This window comes from Macaca thibetana, chromosome 3 (genome assembly GCF_024542745.1).
Source record: "Macaca thibetana thibetana isolate TM-01 chromosome 3, ASM2454274v1, whole genome shotgun sequence".
NCBI lineage: Eukaryota > Metazoa > Chordata > Mammalia > Primates > Cercopithecidae > Macaca > Macaca thibetana.
The window spans coordinates 73,926,371-73,945,019 of record NC_065580.1 but is presented as its reverse complement, the minus strand read 5'-3'; the positions used below and the strand labels follow the sequence as shown (position 1 = coordinate 73,945,019).

The following is an 18,649-nucleotide window of genomic DNA, read 5'->3' as shown; positions in this document are numbered from 1 at the left end:
AGAGCCGTATGCAATTCTCCCACTATGAGTGAGAATTTGCCAATTTCTCCTTGTAGTTATATTTTTGCTTTATAAATTTTAAGGCTAATTTATTAGATGCCTATAAGTTTAAAATCTTAGTTATCTGAATTCTTTGTCATTAGAAAGTGACTTTCTGTATCCCTGAAAATGCTTTTGCCTTAAAATCTATTTATCTCATACTAATATGACTTAACTTTCTTTAGTATTTATCTGGTGAATCCTTTTTCATTTTTAATTAAAATCTTTTCATGTCCTTTTTATTTTAAGTATGTCTTTTTAACCAGCAGAAAGTTCTCTTTAAGAGCACTCTGAAAAATCTGTGTTTAGCTCATAAGTTTAGGCTACTTGCATTTATTTTGACTATAAATGTTTTCACCATCTCACTTTTTTGCTTTTTTTTTTTTTTGAGATGGAGTCTCACTCTGTCACCCAGGCTGCACTCCAGCGATTTCAGCTCACTGCAAGCTCCGTCTCCCAGGGTTCACTCAATTCTCCTGCCTCAGCCTCCCGAGTAGCTGGGACTACAGGCGCCCACCATCACACAAGCTAATTTTTTGTGTTTTTAGCAAAGACAGGGTTTCACTGTGTTAGCCAGGATGGTCTTGATCTCCTGCCCTCGTGATCCACCCACCTCGGCCTCCCAAAGTGCTGGAATTACAGGTGTGAGCCACAGGGTCCGGCTTTATCATCTCACTTTTTAATTTCTATTCCTGCCACATATATGTAGCTTTTTCATATATGTATAATATATGTAAAAACAGCTTTTTACATAGACATATAAATATGTGTGTGTATGTATATCATACATATGTGTATGGTATATGCATGTGTATGCATATGTATAAAATACATTTGGCATTAGATGGGTTTGGTTTTTGCTTAATTTTTTTATTCTTTTGGTTGAAATGTATACATCCTAATTCTATTCTTTCTTTCGGTCCTTATTCTTGAAGTTTTACTGTGCATCTTTAACTTAAGTTTTTAAAAAACACAATATTTTAGAGAATATAGAGTACATTAGAACACTTTGTGATCATTTACCCTTGATATATATGCTATTATTAGCCAGTTCTTTAGTTCTGTCTTTTCACTAACTGCAAAAGATATTATTTTATACATTGTTGAGATTTATATACATGTTTACTATTTTCTTAAACCATTGCTTCTTATATTTCAGATAATTTTTTTCTGAACATTTCCCTCATTCCTGATGTTTATCCTTCAGAAATTCCTTTAGTGTTAAGTCTATTTTATAGTAAACCCTCATTATTTTCATATATCTGAGAATGTCCTATAATACATCTCAAGAATGCAGAAATTTTAATTCCAGGTCTACAATTCTGGGTTAAAACTTACTTTCAGAACTTTAATGCTACTATTCTTTTTTTTTTTTTTCTTTTTGAGACAGAGTCTCACTCTGTCACCAGGCTGGAGTGCAGTGGCTTGATCTCAGCTCACTGCAACCTCCACCTCCTGGGTTCAAGTGACTTTCCTGCCTCAGCCTCCCGAGTAGCTGGGACTGCAGGCACATGCCACCACACTCAGCTAATTTTTTGCATTTTAGTAGACATGGGGTATCACCATGTTGGCCAGGATGGCCTCGATCTCCTGACCTCAGTTGATCCGCCCGCCTCGGCATCCCAAAGTGCTGGGATTACAGGCATGAGCCACCACGGCCGGCCTAATTTTTGTATTTTTAGGAGAGACGGGATTTCACTATGTTGGCCAGGATGGTCTCCATCTCGACCTCGTGATCCGACTGCTTCAGCCTCCCAAAGTGTTGGGATTACAGGCATGAGCCACCACACCCAGCCCATCAACAGTATTTTTTTAAACCTAGGCTCCAGTTGGTTTGATGTAGAAGGAGTCCCCAGAGTATCCAGTCGGCCCTATGGCTGGAAGCAACACAAAATGGATTTCTTTATTATAAGACTTCTCAAGTTTTTAATATCCCAGCCTAAATTAAAACTATCTAAGAGGGAGATACGATATCTAGCTCTGCCCAAATTCATCTGACCAAAGCTGCTCACAGAACTAGTTTCCCACAAAGCATAATTTGAAAAAATTCACCTCTGAGGTCTCTTTTTTAAAAAATTTGCCTCGATACAGAAAATAAATCAAATTCAAACAAAGAATTATCTTCAATATTCCTATTCTACCCAGACATTCCCATACCAGGCTTTAAATAAAATTAATAAGCTTTTATAATATGCCAGATTATGCTAGGCACAAGAAATATATTTAAAAATAATAATGATGGTATGTAATTTCTGTCCTCAAGGTGTGCAGAGACAAGGTAACATATAATTTGGCAAATGCTCCACTAGCAGCTTGAATTAAATATTTTCTTGAAAACTGTCTCTTTAAGACTGGGACACACAATCTTTGTTTCTTTTTAAATGCATATAAATTAATCTTGTCTGATATCTCGTTTGATAATCTTGGGATAACTGGGCATCTTAGACTCTAAAAACTGGAAACCTAAGTGTTGTAACTGGGGCTCAAGAACAATGTACCATATTGTATCTACTTTTGGTTGCAGTCTAAACCATTATAGCTTTTTTCAACTACCTGTTGTCAAATGGATTATTCAAATTTTTAGAAAGTCATGCAAGTTTAAACCAAGAAATATTAAAACCTTCATAGTAATCAGAAATCTCTCTACTTTTCAAAAGTTTACTAAAGGTTGGGCAGGCACAGTGGCTCATGCCTGTAATTCCAGCACTTTGGGAGGTCAAGGTGGAAGAACTGCTTAAGCTCAGAAGTTTAAGAACAGCTTGGGCAACATAGTGAGACCTCATCTCTATTAAAAATAATTTTTTAAATTATTAAAAATAAAAGTTTATTAAACATTTTCACTTTAAATTGTAATAATTTCATGTTAAATAGTTTTGAGTCTTCTCTATAATTTCATATGTATAAATGCAAATGGAAAATACAGATAGCAAACAAAATGAAAAGTTGACTGTATCGTTTGTTTCCATTATTCTCATTCTCACATGGAATAGCTGCTAAAGATTTAGGACCTGGTATCATCATCACTATGTTAAAAACTACTTAGCTATGAAGCCTCTAAGTTTTCAACTCTTTACTACAGGCAGATTTTCATAAATTCATGAGCTACTCCCCTCTACTCTTGTACTCTACTTTCTTGTATTCTACTTTCCCCCTTTGCTATTCCCCTCTCGCAATCACATGGTATTTGAAGACAATGATTAGAATCTGAGATCACTTATAAAGGTATAAACAGAGGATATGAGATAATTCACCAAAAAATAATGAACTAATTAATTTATAGAAAGAAATTAATCCTTGTTAGTTTTTAAAGTTATATTTTTTAAATGAGAAATTTTCTAACAAAATCAGTAACAGAAATCTATTGCATTGCTGTTTTAATTTATAGTATGATCACCCAATGCCAGAAAGTTTACAGAAAATTAGGCCCCAAAATATATTGCTAATTAGTATAAACTGAAAGAATTTTGCAGCATAATTAATAATTTTTAAATGTTTAGGTTATTTAACCTAATATTTGAATTGTAGAGATTCTACCCTAAGGAAATAATTTAAAAAGCAAAGTTTTCACATAAAGTAGTAATTTAAAATGTCTTTTTTAACTGCAAAAAATTAGAAAACTACAAAAAGCTTTAAAAAGTGGGAAATTATGTAAAATTACATTATATCCACTCAATAATATGCTGCCATTAAGAAGATACTTAAGTTGATTATATAATGATGAATAAGTGGTGAAGAAAAAACGGAAGATATAAAATTGCACATATTAAAAGATTACTAGTATTTTTTTTAAAAAAGAGATGAGCAAAAAGAAGTATGGAAAAATACTAACAGGAGAATAAGGGGTGTATTTTCTCTTTGTCTTCTTTCTAAGGAAATTTAAAAGTTCTTCCATGGTAAAAATGTATTACTTCTGAAAACTAAAAGTTTAGGTTATTATAATAAAAAGCCTGCCAATGTCTTAGCCACAACTTCTTTTTCTCATCTTCCTCATTAAAGCAAGTCATCCCTCTTTTTCCCCAACCTTTCTGAAAATCAAAGTAAAATTTTTTCAGCTCCTACTCAATCTGGAGAGACACATTCCTCCTGTAACTATTCAGTTGGTTAACTTCTAAAACAACTCTACAGAAGGGAATAGACAAGTTTTACCTTATTTCCTTCTTCTTTGAATTGGGGATTAATTATTTTTACAAAAGAATAAAACAATTGACGAATTCTGGAATCTCCAATAAATGCAATATGTTTATCTACAAGGCAGTTCTTTGCTTCACTGAAAGCAACAAAGAAAAATTAATTAAAATAAGTAAAATCAGCCATATTGGCATTTCAGAGCACACGGTTTTTGAAGAAAGTTGTACTGGATTGTTACACATACCATTATATTGCTTTATAAGCCGGTGGCCAGGTTTGTTTAACTTACCACTCCACGTACCTATGATCAGTTAACTCTCTGTAATAGCTCAATTCATTACATGTTTAAGATGTATTCTAACTGTATTAGGTGCTTTATATCTATTATCTCTTAATCCTTAGAATAACTCCATTAAGATAGGTACCCAGGTGCCAGAGCAAGAGTCTTTTGCTCAAGGATTATTGCCCTAGGCCTAGTTATCTCTCACCTGAGATAAAGCAGATTGGCCAAAGCCTTTCCCTAAAACTTTAGGGGGCAGGGAAATCTTCATTTGCAATCAGCCCTACACACAGTCAGCAAGTCTCTACCCCAGCATAGAGAAGAAACGTACTGCTTCATCAACCCCTCTCCACCCATCCTAAAAAGTAAAACAACAAAATGAAGAAATGTTACCTGATTTTGTATTTATGCATCATACAGCTGTGAGGTTGCCAAACTCTCTCTCCAAGAAATCTGCCACTTGAGAGAAGGTATTCACATGAATCATTGCCTAAAACAGTTAAACACAACAGTGTCGTAAACAATAGTTAAAATTTTACACATCAGCTATCTTGACCCTATATAAGTTCCTTGAAATCAAAAAGTAGAGTTTTCTATGTTTCACTATACCGTCCAGGTTCATATTTCCCATTCATGAGAAACATGGTAAATATTAATACATAAATATTCAAGAGGACAAGAGCCACTGATGGCTTATACTTCACCTAACTCCTAAATGATACGTTCCCTGCTTTGGCAGTTCCTTCTGCTTCAGGTTTTCTTTCCGGGGACATCATCTCAATCTTAAATTAGCCTTTACATCTGAATATCACTCCTACTTCTAGCTGAGAAAGAAAAGTTTAAGGGAGGCCAGGCGCGGTGGCTCACACCTGTAATCCCAGCACTTTGGGAGGCCTAGGTGGGCAGATCACTCAAGGTCAGGAGTTCAAGACCAGCCTGGCCAACATGGTGAAACCCCATCTCTACCAAGAATACAAAAATTGGCCAGATGTGGTGGCACACGTCTGTAGTCCCAGCTACTCAGGAGGCTGAGGCATGAGAATTGCTTGAACCCGGGAGGCAGAGGTTGCAGTGAGCCAAGATCATGTCACTGCATTCCAGCCTGGGTGACAGAGCGAGACTCTATCTAATGTAATAATAAAAAAAAAAAGTTTAAGGGATAAAAGACAAGACTTTGGAAATGACTTCCTATTCAACTACTCAACTACTATAATACATAGTGCATCAGCATACGTGGAGACCTAGTTTTAAACAGAAAGTTCCATAACTAGGAAACTCCTCAGTCCCAGGTAAACCGAGGCAAAGAGTCACTCTACACTTTTAGACATTTTACTGTACATTAGCTAAATATACATGACCAAAGGGGTTAAAAGAGAGTTTGGAGGCATTTAAGCTCAAACATGTCAAATGAATGGGGTGGGATGGGGGTTTGTGGGGGGCAGAATGAGATGTTTAGGTTAATTATGGGGATATAATAAAATATTATTTAATCTCCAGTTCTTTATTAATAGTCAATAGCAAGTTATACTTGACATTTAATTAAGGTCAGGCTAAGGAGTCTGGGAGGAAGAATACTGCAGAACCAAAAGGATATTGAGCTTTTCAGGGTAGAGATAAGGAAGACACAAAGATATTTAAAGTAGAAGAACACATCTCTTTTCTCAATCTAGTTACTCATCATTTAGCCAAAATGCAGACAAAAGATGATACAAATGTAAGATAAGTATGCATAAATATTGAAAGTGTTGCTGTTTCTTATGTCATAAATTCTAAAGTAGAACAGGAAGGAAAAGTTAAAATGTTGCACTATCTTATTGATGGGAAACTGGTTAAGGAAAGCAGGATATCAATTACTAAATTTGTGTTAACTGTATATGCAGCCTGACCAGGTTTTTTTGTATTTCAAAGATTTTTTTAATAACCTGTCTCTAAGTAAACTACAAATAATTAGTTCTTCACTTTCCCCATTACTAAAAACTAATTCTAGTTCTAAAAAACAAAATTAAGCTATATAAATAACTAAGGATGAGTAAAACGAGAACTGTATAAACACACAAGTTATTTTTCTACAAATAGCAATTTTGTAGGATTCTTTTATAATGGCCACATGGTAAAATCTTATTAAAACCTTTAGTAAATGTTTAAAATTAAGGCCAAAATTCCACATTTATAGCATTTCTCTTTAAATCTATTAAACCAAGTTAAAAGTTAGCAACACTTCTATTTTTTTAAAAAGTTGTAAGTTGTAAATAACTAGGCGTTAATCCTTTAAGGTTTTCTTCTTTTTCTTTTCTGTTTTCTTTCTCCCTTCCCCTTTTTTGGGGGGAGGGGGGTGTTGTTACTTGCCTTTTGTCTTTTAATTAAAAGCCTAGACAGAAACATACCTTAATCAAACTTCAGTGTCTGGGATTATGCATCTATATGGGTTACCAATATGTTTTTATAGAGAATGGAAACACCATACCAGTATCTCAAAACAACCAGTCTTTTCTCCCCAGAAAACGTGTCTAAAATACAAACAACTTTTTTTGCCTCCAGTCAATACTACTACCCACATCTTGCTAATCAGTTGTTGAGCTGATGGAAAACAATAGTTCTAATCTGATGAACCCGTGTCAAAACAAAACAAAACAAAATAAAACAAAACCATAGCAAAATAAGATTTGAAGTTGTCACTAACCCAAAGGCATTATAAACACAGCATTTTAGAGAATACTGAGCTTTCCAAGGAAGAAATTCTTAATTTGCTAATGAATGCTAGTTGATGATGACTTAACACATTTCATAATGCAAAGATGTTTTTTACAAGACTTGTATCTGAAATTAATCCGTATGTGTCTATATCATATAGCTGGGGTCCAGTCAAAAGACAGGAACTGTACAGTTATTTTAACAGAATCTAATACAAAGGATTGCTAAGTAGACAACCAAAAAAAGCAAGAAGAGAATGACTTTTTTGTATGTCAGCAAAATAAAAATAGTAGTAATAATAAATTACTACTATTATTATAACCTGAATAAAATAAATTAATGTGATCCAGAAAAAACTCCATAAAATTTCATACTCTAAAACAAGTTATCTTTTCTCAGGAAGGAAATTTTTAAAAATCAAATCACTAAATGTAAATCTAGATCTTAATATAATGTGCCACCTTTTTAATATTTACACTATATATAAATATTTGTTGGCACATATTTTCCTTTCCAAATTTACCAAAGACAAACCAAAACAAAACTTTGGTTATTTTCAATTGTCTAGCATAATTTTGATAGTTATTTTAATACAACTAATGTGAGATAAATGTTGCCAAGCGCTCAGAAAAATCAAGCAAGACACACACACACACACACACACACACACACAGAAACTAAAGAGACAGAATTATCTACTTCGGCTATCTCCAACACCAAGATTATCTGGATGAATAGCTGTCTTCCTCTTTATTCTATTATCTTAAGTATAAGTATTCTGGTTTGTCAATCTACAATCTCAGAATTTTATGCATGATTTTTCTGTGATAGAAAAATACTTTTAAAAGCAAGCAAACAAAAACAAACTGAAAAATAAAAATGTAACAACTAAAGAAAACATCTGATGGCCCATATAAACCCCAACTTATGTTTTCCTTTGAAGAGATTATCTCTGGCACACTGCACCTAAATTTAGACTGAATCATCCTGCTAAAACTGTGTGTTTCCTACTACCAACCATTAAAATATCAGATCATGAAGTTTACAGTATAGTCCACAGAACATTTTGTTTGCCTAAGATACAGCAAGTTACACTTTAGTCTGTGCTGAAAATCACCATTAAAATTTATCTTTAGACAAGCAAGGAGTGTCTCATTACAAGTGGTATCATAAAGATCAGGATCTTTCTCACAAAGAAAGAAAAGGCTAAGAGACCCAGAGCTGCTGCTTTCTTGCTTTAATTTCTGAAGCTTTCAAGTTACTTTTCTTCAGAACATCAAATATCATTTAGCATTGGCATTTAACATGCTTAGTGATTTAAAAAAAAAATTGATTTCAATAAAATTAAGACATTCGAAGTTAACTTTATCAATTTAAAAAATTAAAATTTATCCAGATTGGAACTATCCTTAAGGCTACAGATATTGGCCATTTGTCGCAGAAACGATGTTTTTAACCTGTAATCAAACTAATAATGGACATTTTGAGATTCATAATATTGGAAATTGATAACATTTGGAAAAAGTATAGTTAAGGCAGTAATTATTTTCAAAATGTCATTCTATTATGTGAAAATAATATTAATAATTTTATAAAGCCTACTTTCTAAAATTGAGATTAGAACATGAAATTCCATTAAAGCCAGAAAAGAACATAAAAGGAAATAAGGACTTTGAAATCTATTTATGCACAGTTATTTAAGGATTTCCTATTGTGTGTTAGGGTCTGATGATTTAAAGATTTAAAGACGAGTAAGATACTCTTGGAAGCTCAACAGTCTGTGTGGGTAGGCAGATACCAATTATTACAATACAACACAATAAGTAAGTGTAAGTTGCTGGCAGAACTGAACTGCTAATTCCTACTGCTGTGGGGGTGACATTTGAACCAGGCCTTGAAGGAGAACGTATACTTTCTTTCAAGAGAGAAGTCACTGCAGGCAGAGAAAATCAGATAACTGTGAGATGTGAATGGGCAAAGCACATTCAGATTGTGAACCCGAAATCTGGGGAAAATAACGAAAAAACATAGGTAACAAAAAGTAGGCTCGGGTCAGATTTTGAAGCTTTACACAAACAACTTTTAGAAAATTACCTCCTGACTGGAAAAAAAAAAAAATTTAGAAAAACTCTTAGCTGGTACAACAAAGTTGAATTATTATTATTATTATTATTATTATTATTATTACTATTTTGAGACAGAGTCTTGCTGTGTTGCCCACGCTGGAATGTGATCTTGGCTCACTGCAACCTCCGCCTCCTGGGTTCAAGTGATTCTCCTGCCTCAGCCTCCTGAGTAGCTGGAATTACAGGTGCCCGCCACCACACCCGGCTAATTTTTGTATTTTTAGTAGAGAGGGGGTTTCACCATGTTGGCCAGGCTGGTCTTGAACTCCTGACCTCAGGTGATCCACCTGCCTCAGCCTCCCAAAGTGCTGGGATTACAGGCGTGAGCCACTGTGCCCAGCCTGAATTACTGTTTCTAAGTTGTTTAACCCATGCTTCCCTGGAAAATGCTTTCTCCCTCTATTTTCTATACTCCCCACTGTCTAAGAAGCTCTGAGAAAGACAATAAGGCATGAGACAGACTAACGGGGATCTAAATCCTAGCTCAGTCATTGTGTATCCTTAGGCGATTCATTTAATCTGTCATGCTTCATATTTAAAATGGAAATAATACTGTAATTCACTGAATCTAAGACCATTGATTATAAGACACATGATTATTTTATGTCATAGTAAGAAAAAAATGTTACCAATTAAACTTTGACATGCAATCAAAGTTTTAAAGACTCGCCCTGATTACAGAGATGTTAAAAATAGTAGGGGGGAGTGAAATATGGTAATTGTATCTACCTCATAGAATGGTTTTAAAGACAAAGTGAGTTAAAACATGTAAAACCTTTAGTAGAACAGTCCCTGACATATAAGCGCTCAATGTTAGCACACAGTATTTGCCAAGCTTTACTTTCTGTAGTGGGTAATTCTTTCCTTTACTTTCGGCAGTTTGTAAAGCAAGAGATACTGAATATGTATATCCAAACTGCATTCAGTCTAGCTTGCCTGAGCACACTCACATTCAAAATCCAAATACACAGCCTAATCCCCTTCATCTGATGTAAGATCCTTTCTTATTCTAAAGCAAGATTTTCCAAGCCATGGCCTGGGCTGCTGGCGGCCCAGGATGGCTTTGAATGTAGCCTGAATTCGTAAACTTTCTTAAAACAATCCAAGATGTTTTTGCAATTTTTTTTTAAGCTCATCAGCTCTCATTAGTGTTAATTTTATGTGTGGCCCAAAGACAATTCTTCTTCCAATGTGGCCCACGGAAGCCAAAAGATTGGCCACCTCTGTCCTAAAGAGTTATAATGTGAGTCAAATGTATGATTATCTTTGTATGAAGGGCATTGCACCTGACTCAGTTTGATACTGCCAAAGCATGAGGATGGCTAAGATGTTCCTGGTAAGATGTTTATTTTTCCCAAAGTCTTCAGTTCAAATTATTGACATTCAGTCTGGGCAAGTACACACACCAGGTGTACTGCTTCACACTCAAGGCACTGAAGTACCTATGGAAACTGATGACTTACTTCTGGAGGCTTTACAAACAATCCTAGATTGCTACACTGACTCATAAGTCCCCATCTGACATTCTATTCTCCCTGATGACAGATCTTGATAAGATGAAATCTATAATCTAAAAATCATAGTATTCCAAGCTTATCAAAAGATAAAAAGCACAAAAAAATAAAAGGCAGGGGACTAGATGTTTATCTTAGGACAACAGTACTCTAGTTACAAAATTTCTCTCTACTACCATCACATACACAAAATTGAATTAAATTACGGTTATTTTACACCAAATTGGCATAAAATGATTAATAGTAGTTAAAAGAAATATTTCCTCAAAACTACCACAAATCAATGCATCAACATTGCTAGTTTTACATGATTGTAGACGAACCAAGGCCTTGCCAGGTCATATGGCTGTAATCTGGAGAGAGCTGGAGAGAGGCCAAAAGGTTATAAAGAATCTATATATTTTTATCAATTTAGTATATTAAAAGCTGTTCACCCAGTATGGCTCTAGAGTATAAGATTTTTCATTCTCAGGAGCTGGAAGAAATAAAGCAGCAAAACTGACCAAAATGCCCTACACCTTGAAAGATCTCCTGGGATGAGACTACAGCTCAGACTCCAGCACCCCGTTTATGGATATTTTGCCAAAGTAGGTGTAAAGTTAAATGGGCACAGCGTTAATTTGCACCTGTCCATTACATATTACATCTTGACTGATTAATCTCACAGTCACCAAGAGCTGTCCAGATAATGGCTTTGATAGTATTAAGAGCCAAAAATAAAAGATCCTATCATTATTAATTTCCCTTTGCCTGTCAGCCTCTCTCAGTGGCATTTTTACAGAGGAAAAAAACAATCAATCAACAAGGACAAGTAAATATCCCTTGATTACTGAAAGATAATTCGTTCTGAAATAAGGTCATATTTCCTTTTCCCCTTTACACCAATCTCAAAACCCATGGCCAAGGCCTACTTTCAAACTGCTTACAATTTGCTTTCAACTGCCCACCTTTATGCCTGTCAACCCATAAGTTCCTTCCAAGAATCTGCTCCAGTGCCTTTACTTTGTAAAAAGTGCGCACTCCGAAGTCTTTAAACGTTTCTGTATCACAAAAGCTGGGTGGCACCTCTTCCATTTGGCCACAGGCATCTTTTGCCAGCTGTCGCCCTTTTGGCAAAGGAACATGGGGGCGGCCCTTGCCGCTGTCCAACAGCCCAGACTGAGTTTTACAGGGCAGAGGCAAAATTAAACAAAGGCTAAAGAGCCGGACTCTTAAGAGGCAGGACCTGCGACCCCACTCCTGGCAGCGGTGCCCCTTGTAAGGCGGCCTTGGGCTTCATGCGCCCCGGGCTGCCCCCAAGGGCCGCCTGTCAGACTTCCTGCACGCGAGCCCCTGGTCTGGCGCGTCTCCCCCAGCCCAGACCGCTCAGGAGCCGGACCCCGGCAACACCTTGGGCCAGGCCCAGGGTAGGCGTCCCCGACCCCAGCGCGGGAGGCTCGGGGGGCCCAGAACCACCAGCCATTGTCCTGTGATGGCCCCCACTGGGGTCCACTCAGTTGGCCTGGGGCGCCGGCCCGCTGCTGGGGACACCTGGGGGCACGTGGGGGAACCGCCTCCCCCGCGGGCCGGGCGGGCGGGAGGCCGCGTGGGCGTGTGTTGGGAGAGGGGGGCGGCCTCCAGTCGCCGTGTCGCCGCCTCCCCCACGGCCTGCCCGGGCAGGGGGGAGGGCCCGCTCACCTCGGTAGCGGCGGGAGGCGAGGTGGCACGCTGCGAGCAGCAGCACGGCCACCAGCGCCAGCACCTTGGCGCTCCTCACGCTGAAGTAGTGGTTGATCTCCCGCTTGCCCAGGTTGTAGGCCAGAGCCGCCATCTTGGTTCCTCCATGACAACAGTGCGCGGCGGAGCGGGGAAGGGGCGCCGCACAGGGGCAGCACTGGGGTTGCTGCCGCTGCAGCCAGGCGAGGATCCGCCACCAGCCCCCACGGCCGCCACCCGCGCCTCCCGCCGGGGAACCTGACCCTGCGGCCGCGGCGCCCCCGACCTCCGCCTGCCCCTCCTCGGCCGCGGCCGACTCGGCGGCCTCCCCCCAGCCCCGCCGCCGCTGCTCCGCCGTGCCGGTTCCCCAGGCGCCCTGGACGCCTGTCTCCTCCCCTTCCTCCTCCTCTTTAGCCTCCTGCCTTAATAGCGGCTGCGCCTGCGAGGGGGGTCCGGATGCCCAGTGCTCCGGGGTCACCGGGTCACAGGCCCCGGCAGGCGGCGGCGGTGGCGGCTGAGGCAGAGCCATGGGTGTGTGGGGAGAGGGTACTAGGGATACCGCCTGGCCCGGACGGGAGCCTTAGGGCTGTCTCCTAGTTTATTGGCCGCTACCTGAGCCCAGGTTGGGACAATAGAACTACAGTTCCGGGAGAAAAGTACACATCGTCCCACTCCTGCCTTCCCCAACACTCCCCTTTCTCAGCCTTCTACTCCCAGAACCCGCCCAGCGGGATGGGAAGGACACCATAAGGTCGATTATTGTCTGGCTGGTCAATCTGGCTGCCCCTGGGTGCTGGCCAGATGGGATTGATGGATACGGTTGATGGTGCTGGCTGAGATCCTGCTGGCGTCCAACCCAAGAAGTAAGACCAGTCTTAACACTTCTCTCTCTGCTCTGGCCAGTTTCTCTTAAACCATTTTTTAAATGTCCTGAGTTTGCCCGGTTCTGGTGGGCAAAGATACACCAAAGTACCGAGTGGAAGGTACAGAGGGAGCCTAACTTAGTGTAGGTGTTGATGAGAAAAAAGCCTGACTCTCACTTGTATTTACACAAGGTTGGCTAGGTCGTTGTGTCAAAAAAAAAAAATTTTTTTTTTTTAAGAGGGAGTCTCTGTCGTCCAGGCTCTAGTGCAAGAGGCGCAATCTTGGCTCACTGCAACCTCTGCCTCCTGGGTTCAAGTGATTCTCCTGCCTCAGCCTGCAGAGTAGCTGAGATTACAGGCGCCCACCACCACGCCCGGCTAATGTTTGCATTTTAATAGAGATGGGGGCTTCACCATTTTGGTCAGGCTGGTTTCGAACTCCTGACTTCAAATGATCGGCCCGTCTCGGCCTCCCAAAGTGCTGGGATTACAGGCATGAGCCACCACACCCTGCCAAAAAAAAATTTTTTTATGTGCTTATGGCAATCTTCCCCGCTACTAAACGTTGGTTAATGTTTTGTGATTCTCAATAAAGCCAGCACTCCATTTCCTTAATAAAGCACTTGTTATCCCTACTCTCTTCTCGCTCCCATCCCACCCCTTTTTAAAATGTTTTTTCTTGTGCTGCCTCCCAGATGGGAATGGTTATTTACATTGCTTGCCATTCTACTTGCCTTGCCTTGTTTAGAGTGAGTCATTGTTTAGTTGGGGTGTTGTCAAGTATTCTTTACAACTTTCCCATTTAGCCATTCCTGAACTTGGCCCCTCTTAAAATTATAGAATATTAGATATGAAGGGACTGTAGAGATCTTGTCTACTCATTCCCATTCTCTTCATCCAAGGACCTTTTATTATGTTTTCATCCATGGACTTCATATCTTGAAAGATTTTGTCACTTAAATGAAATCACATACATCACTGTCATGGATGTAATACTAATAAGCAATAAAGTTAAATAAGTGTACAAACACTTAGGCACTGTTCCCTGCAAATAGTCTTTTAATTTTGGCTGTCATTCTGATCGGAGGTTGATCACATGCTGTAAGAATTGGATACTGTAAAAACCAGATAACTCTGCCAACAATATATGGTCTGCCAGTCACATCCTAGACATTTCTATGATGTCATCAACAGCAAATTAGAATTTCTGATCAGCATGCAGTAACCAGCGTTAACCCAAAGGGTTGAGTTAATGCGTGCAAAAAGTAAAGAAACTTGACATTCTATTAATTGCAATTTCCAGAAGGCTTTCTGAAATGTTGTAGATAGCTTGTGAACCTCCTTTTTCTTCTCTCAAGTTTAAGGCCAGTCTCTCTACCTCTGCTCTGAATCTTTTCTTGTCCTCCTTTCTTGAGGATGTTGATTCCTCCATCAGTTATCCCTATGCAAATCATCCTTTTTCAGTGTCTTCCAGTTCTTCCTATCTCCTTGCTGTTTGCCTTCCTCCAAAAGAATTTGTTTTTATATGAAAAACACCCATGGACACTCTTCCTGTGTGTTTACCTGGTCAACTCTTTCCTCCTCTTGCAAACATCTAGAAAGAGCAGTGTTGACTCTCTGCCTTCACCGGCTCAATTAGCATTCTCTCCTCAGCCACTTCATTGTTCTTCACCAAGACTGTGTGGTATGACCACTTGTTAACTCCAAGGGACACTTTATATTCCTTATCTTCCTGGACCATTCTGTGGCACCTGACATTGTTGACCATTCTTCCTTATTTAGTATCCATCTAAAACAGAGCAGGGACTCTGTTTTCAGCCCACTTCTTGCTGTTTTTAAGTGATCTTAGGATCACTTAGCCATTATTTGTGGTCCCACCACTGCCATGGGATCAATTTCCTTATACACACACACATGCACGCATGCACGCACACACACACGCCTGATTATGTCAGTCCATATTTATCTATCCTCATGCTGTAAGAACCACCTGCCTACTGGATCTCTCTACTAGGATATGCTTGAGGTGCCTAATACTTACCATTTCCTAAACAAACTCATCACCTTCCTTCTCCTTTATCTACTTTCAACCTTTATGCCTAAGTTTTTGCCATTAACCCAGCTATCCAAGCAAGTGTTTGAGTCATTCTTGCTTCCTTCTAAATAACTCTCAACTGTGTTGCCCCCTTTCTATCCACTTGCTGTTACCTTGGTTAAGGGATGATTTCCTGCCTGCACTTCTTATCCTTTTACTCATCTTTCTCAGGTCACTCAAAATCCAATCCTACTGACATTCTGCCATACCTCTTACCAGACAGAACTTTCTTAAATTAAAATCTGATAATGTCATTTCCTGCTAAAAACTAATTAGTGGCTCCATGTTTATTTCCTTACCCCTGAGCTATCCAGAATGTTTACTAATGCTCAGCAGGTTACCTCACACCTTAATAATATTTTTAAAAGAGAGAGACAGAAACCATCTGACAGAAACTCTCTCAACCTGTGCATTACTTCTATTTTTATTTTTATTTTTATTTTTTGATATGGAGTCTCACTGTGTTACCCAAGCTAGAGTGCAGTGGTGTGATCTTGGCTCACTGCAACCTCTGCCTCCCAGGTTGAAGCGATTCTCCTGCCTGTCTCCTGAGTAGCTGAGACTACAGGTGTGCACCACCATACCTGGCTAATTTTTGTATTTTTAATAGAGACGGGGTTTTACCATGCTGGCCAGGCTGGTCTCGAACTCCTGACCTTAGGTGATCCACCTGCCTCGGCCTCCCAAACTGCTGGGATTACAGGCATGAGCCACAACGCCAGCTCTATGTATTACTTTAAAACAAACTGCTACACTTTATCTTGTCCCTTCTGATTCAAAGAAAAATTCCTCCTCCCCTTTCCCAAAACTGTCACTCTCACCTGTGTCTATGATTATATCAATATCATTTCATTGAGAATCTGGTCTCCTAAGTTCACCTTCCTTATTTCTACCTTTAATTTATCTCTCTTCATTGTTTGCCAAATGCATCCTATCTTCCTTAATGTACCACACACAATCTCTCTTTTTTCACCACCACACTTCTGAAGGAACAGTTGGTGGTTACTTTCCCCATTTAAAAAAAGTTTATTTTAACTACTTGTCAGTTCTTTACGTGAAAACTAACTTATATCCCTACTACTTTATTTAAACCACTCTTTCAAATGAGGGCCACATCCTAAATTACCAAATTCAACGTATTTATCTTAGCTTTATCCTTCTTGGCTGTGCATCTTCCTTGAAATATTTGCTTTATTCAAATCTCTCCTCTTACCTTTCTCATGCATCTCCGAAGACTCCTCTTGCTTTTCTCAAAGCCCCTTTTTAAAAGCGCTTTTCAAGTTTCTCATTTGCCTATTTCTCTTCTTAGCAAAACTAAATTGTAAGTTGACTTCAACTATCACTCCTGATCCACACGTGCAACCTGGCTTCTCATGGTCCTCTGATTTTCATATACCTCAGGGACAGCTTCAATGACTCTCATAGTACCTCAGATTCAATGTGTTGGAAAACAAGTTTTATTTTCCTTCTAAACCTTGTTCATCCTTTAAATTTTCCCTTTAGTTCATTGGCACACTATCCTTCAAGTAATTTCTGCTAATCTTTGACTCATCTTCTTTCTACTCTGCCTTCTACTCATCTAAAGTATAGGGTTTTGGCCAGGCATCCAAGCACTTTGGGAGGCCAAGGTGGGTGAATCACTTGAGGTCAGGAGTTCGAGACCAGCCTGGCCAACATGGTGAAACCTCGCCTCTACTAAAACTGCAAAAATTAGCCAGCTGTGGTGGCAGGCACCTGTAGTCCCGGTTATTTGGGAGGCTCAATCATGAGAATCGCTTGAACCTGGGAGGCAGAGGTTGCAGTGAGCCGAAATCATGCCACTCTCCTCCAGCCTGTGTAACAGAGTGAGACTCCAACTCAAAAAAAAAAAAAAAACCCTTTACACCGGGCATGGTGGCTCCTACTTGTAATCCCAGCATTTCGGGAGACCAAGGTGGGCAGAGTGCTTGAGCTCAGGAGTTCAAGACCAGCCTGGGCAACATAGTGAAACCCTGCCTGTAATCCCAGCATTTCAGGAGACCAAGGTGGGCAGAGTGCTGGAGCTCAGGAGTTCAAGACCAGCCTGGGCAATGTAGTGAAACCCTGCCTGTAATCCCAGCATTTCGGGAGACCAAGGTGGGCAGAGTGCTTGAGCTCAGGAGTTCAAGACCAGCCTGGGCAACATAGTGAAACCCTGTCTCTACAGAAAAGATAAAAATTAGCCAAGTGTGGTGGCGCGGTGGCGCGTGCCTGTAGTCCCAGCTACTCAGAAGGCTGAGGTAGCAGGATCACCTGAGCATGGGAGGTCAAGGCTGCAGTGAGCCAAGATCACACCACTGCACTTCAGCCTGGGTGACAGAGTGAGACTCTGTCTCAGAAAAAAAACAAAAACCAAAAAACTCAACTCTTTATTAGTTACATTATATGCTTAAAACAAAAGTATGTATGTGTGTGTGTGTGTGTATATATAAATATATATCATACATATATATATATCATGGTCACTTAAATCCGTAAGATATCAGAAAAAAATAAAATTATCAAAACTGTTTGAAATAAGGATTTATAGACCTTGCTGTAAATCTACAGTGCTTTGAGAGTTACTACTGATATAAAGCCATCAACATTAGCAAGACATTTAGAAACTAAGCACCAAAACATGAATTAAATCTTTACTCTTTGAGAGCAAAAAAAAATTTGTGAGCATGTATGAATGTTTCAAATTACATGTATTGTATTAGTACCTTAGTAGAGCAGTATATAATTTGTAACTAAATAAATATGCAAAAGTTGGAGGAGTGCATGCTCCAATTTTTAACGAATGTGAACTCACAGTCACAAAAATTGGAATCACTTACCTAATGAATCAATATATCCTGTTCACTCTGCCTTCCCCAAAGCTTTTCTTTTCCTCTCCAGAATGCTCTGGTTTAGGCTCTATCCTGACCATTGCAACAGGCTCTACTGTATTCCTTGCCTCTAGTTTCTCACTTTTTCAATCTCTTTTTTCCAATTGCTACTAGCATTTTTTGTCTAAGACTTATATTTGATCTTGTCATGCACCTGCTCAAAATCTCTGGTGGTTCTTTATTGGAACAAAATGAATAACGAACCTGTCAACATGTTTAAGATTGTTCGTGATTTGGCCTAAATCTCCCTCTCTTAGCTCTGATTTCATCAAACCATGCTAAACTACAAGTCAGGAACATTACGTATGTGGCTTTTCTCTTACTATTCCC

The 18,649-nt window shown here is 39.3% G+C and overlaps 1 protein-coding gene across 5 annotated transcripts in view; it reads right to left on the bottom strand.

Moving 5' to 3' along the window:
* Positions 1–12,876, bottom strand: part of CASD1 (CAS1 domain containing 1) — a 125,956-nt gene extending 113,080 nt beyond the window's left edge. For 4 of the 5 annotated variants that reach the window (XR_007723997.1, XM_050782908.1, XM_050782909.1 and 1 more), the window contains exons 1-3: positions 12,456–12,876; positions 4,841–4,937; positions 4,186–4,306 (exon numbers count right to left, since the gene is read on the bottom strand). Coding sequence is in view for 4 of the 5 variants with exons in the window: in XM_050782908.1 (XP_050638865.1) it covers positions 4,186–4,306; positions 4,841–4,937; positions 12,456–12,588 (351 nt within the window). In the remaining variant the exon portion in view is untranslated. Of the gene's footprint in view, positions 1–4,185; positions 4,307–4,840; positions 4,938–11,725; positions 11,993–12,455 lie in introns of those variants that run through there. The other variant, XM_050782906.1, reaches the window with a different exon arrangement.
* Between the last annotated feature and the right edge of the window lie 5,773 nt (positions 12,877–18,649).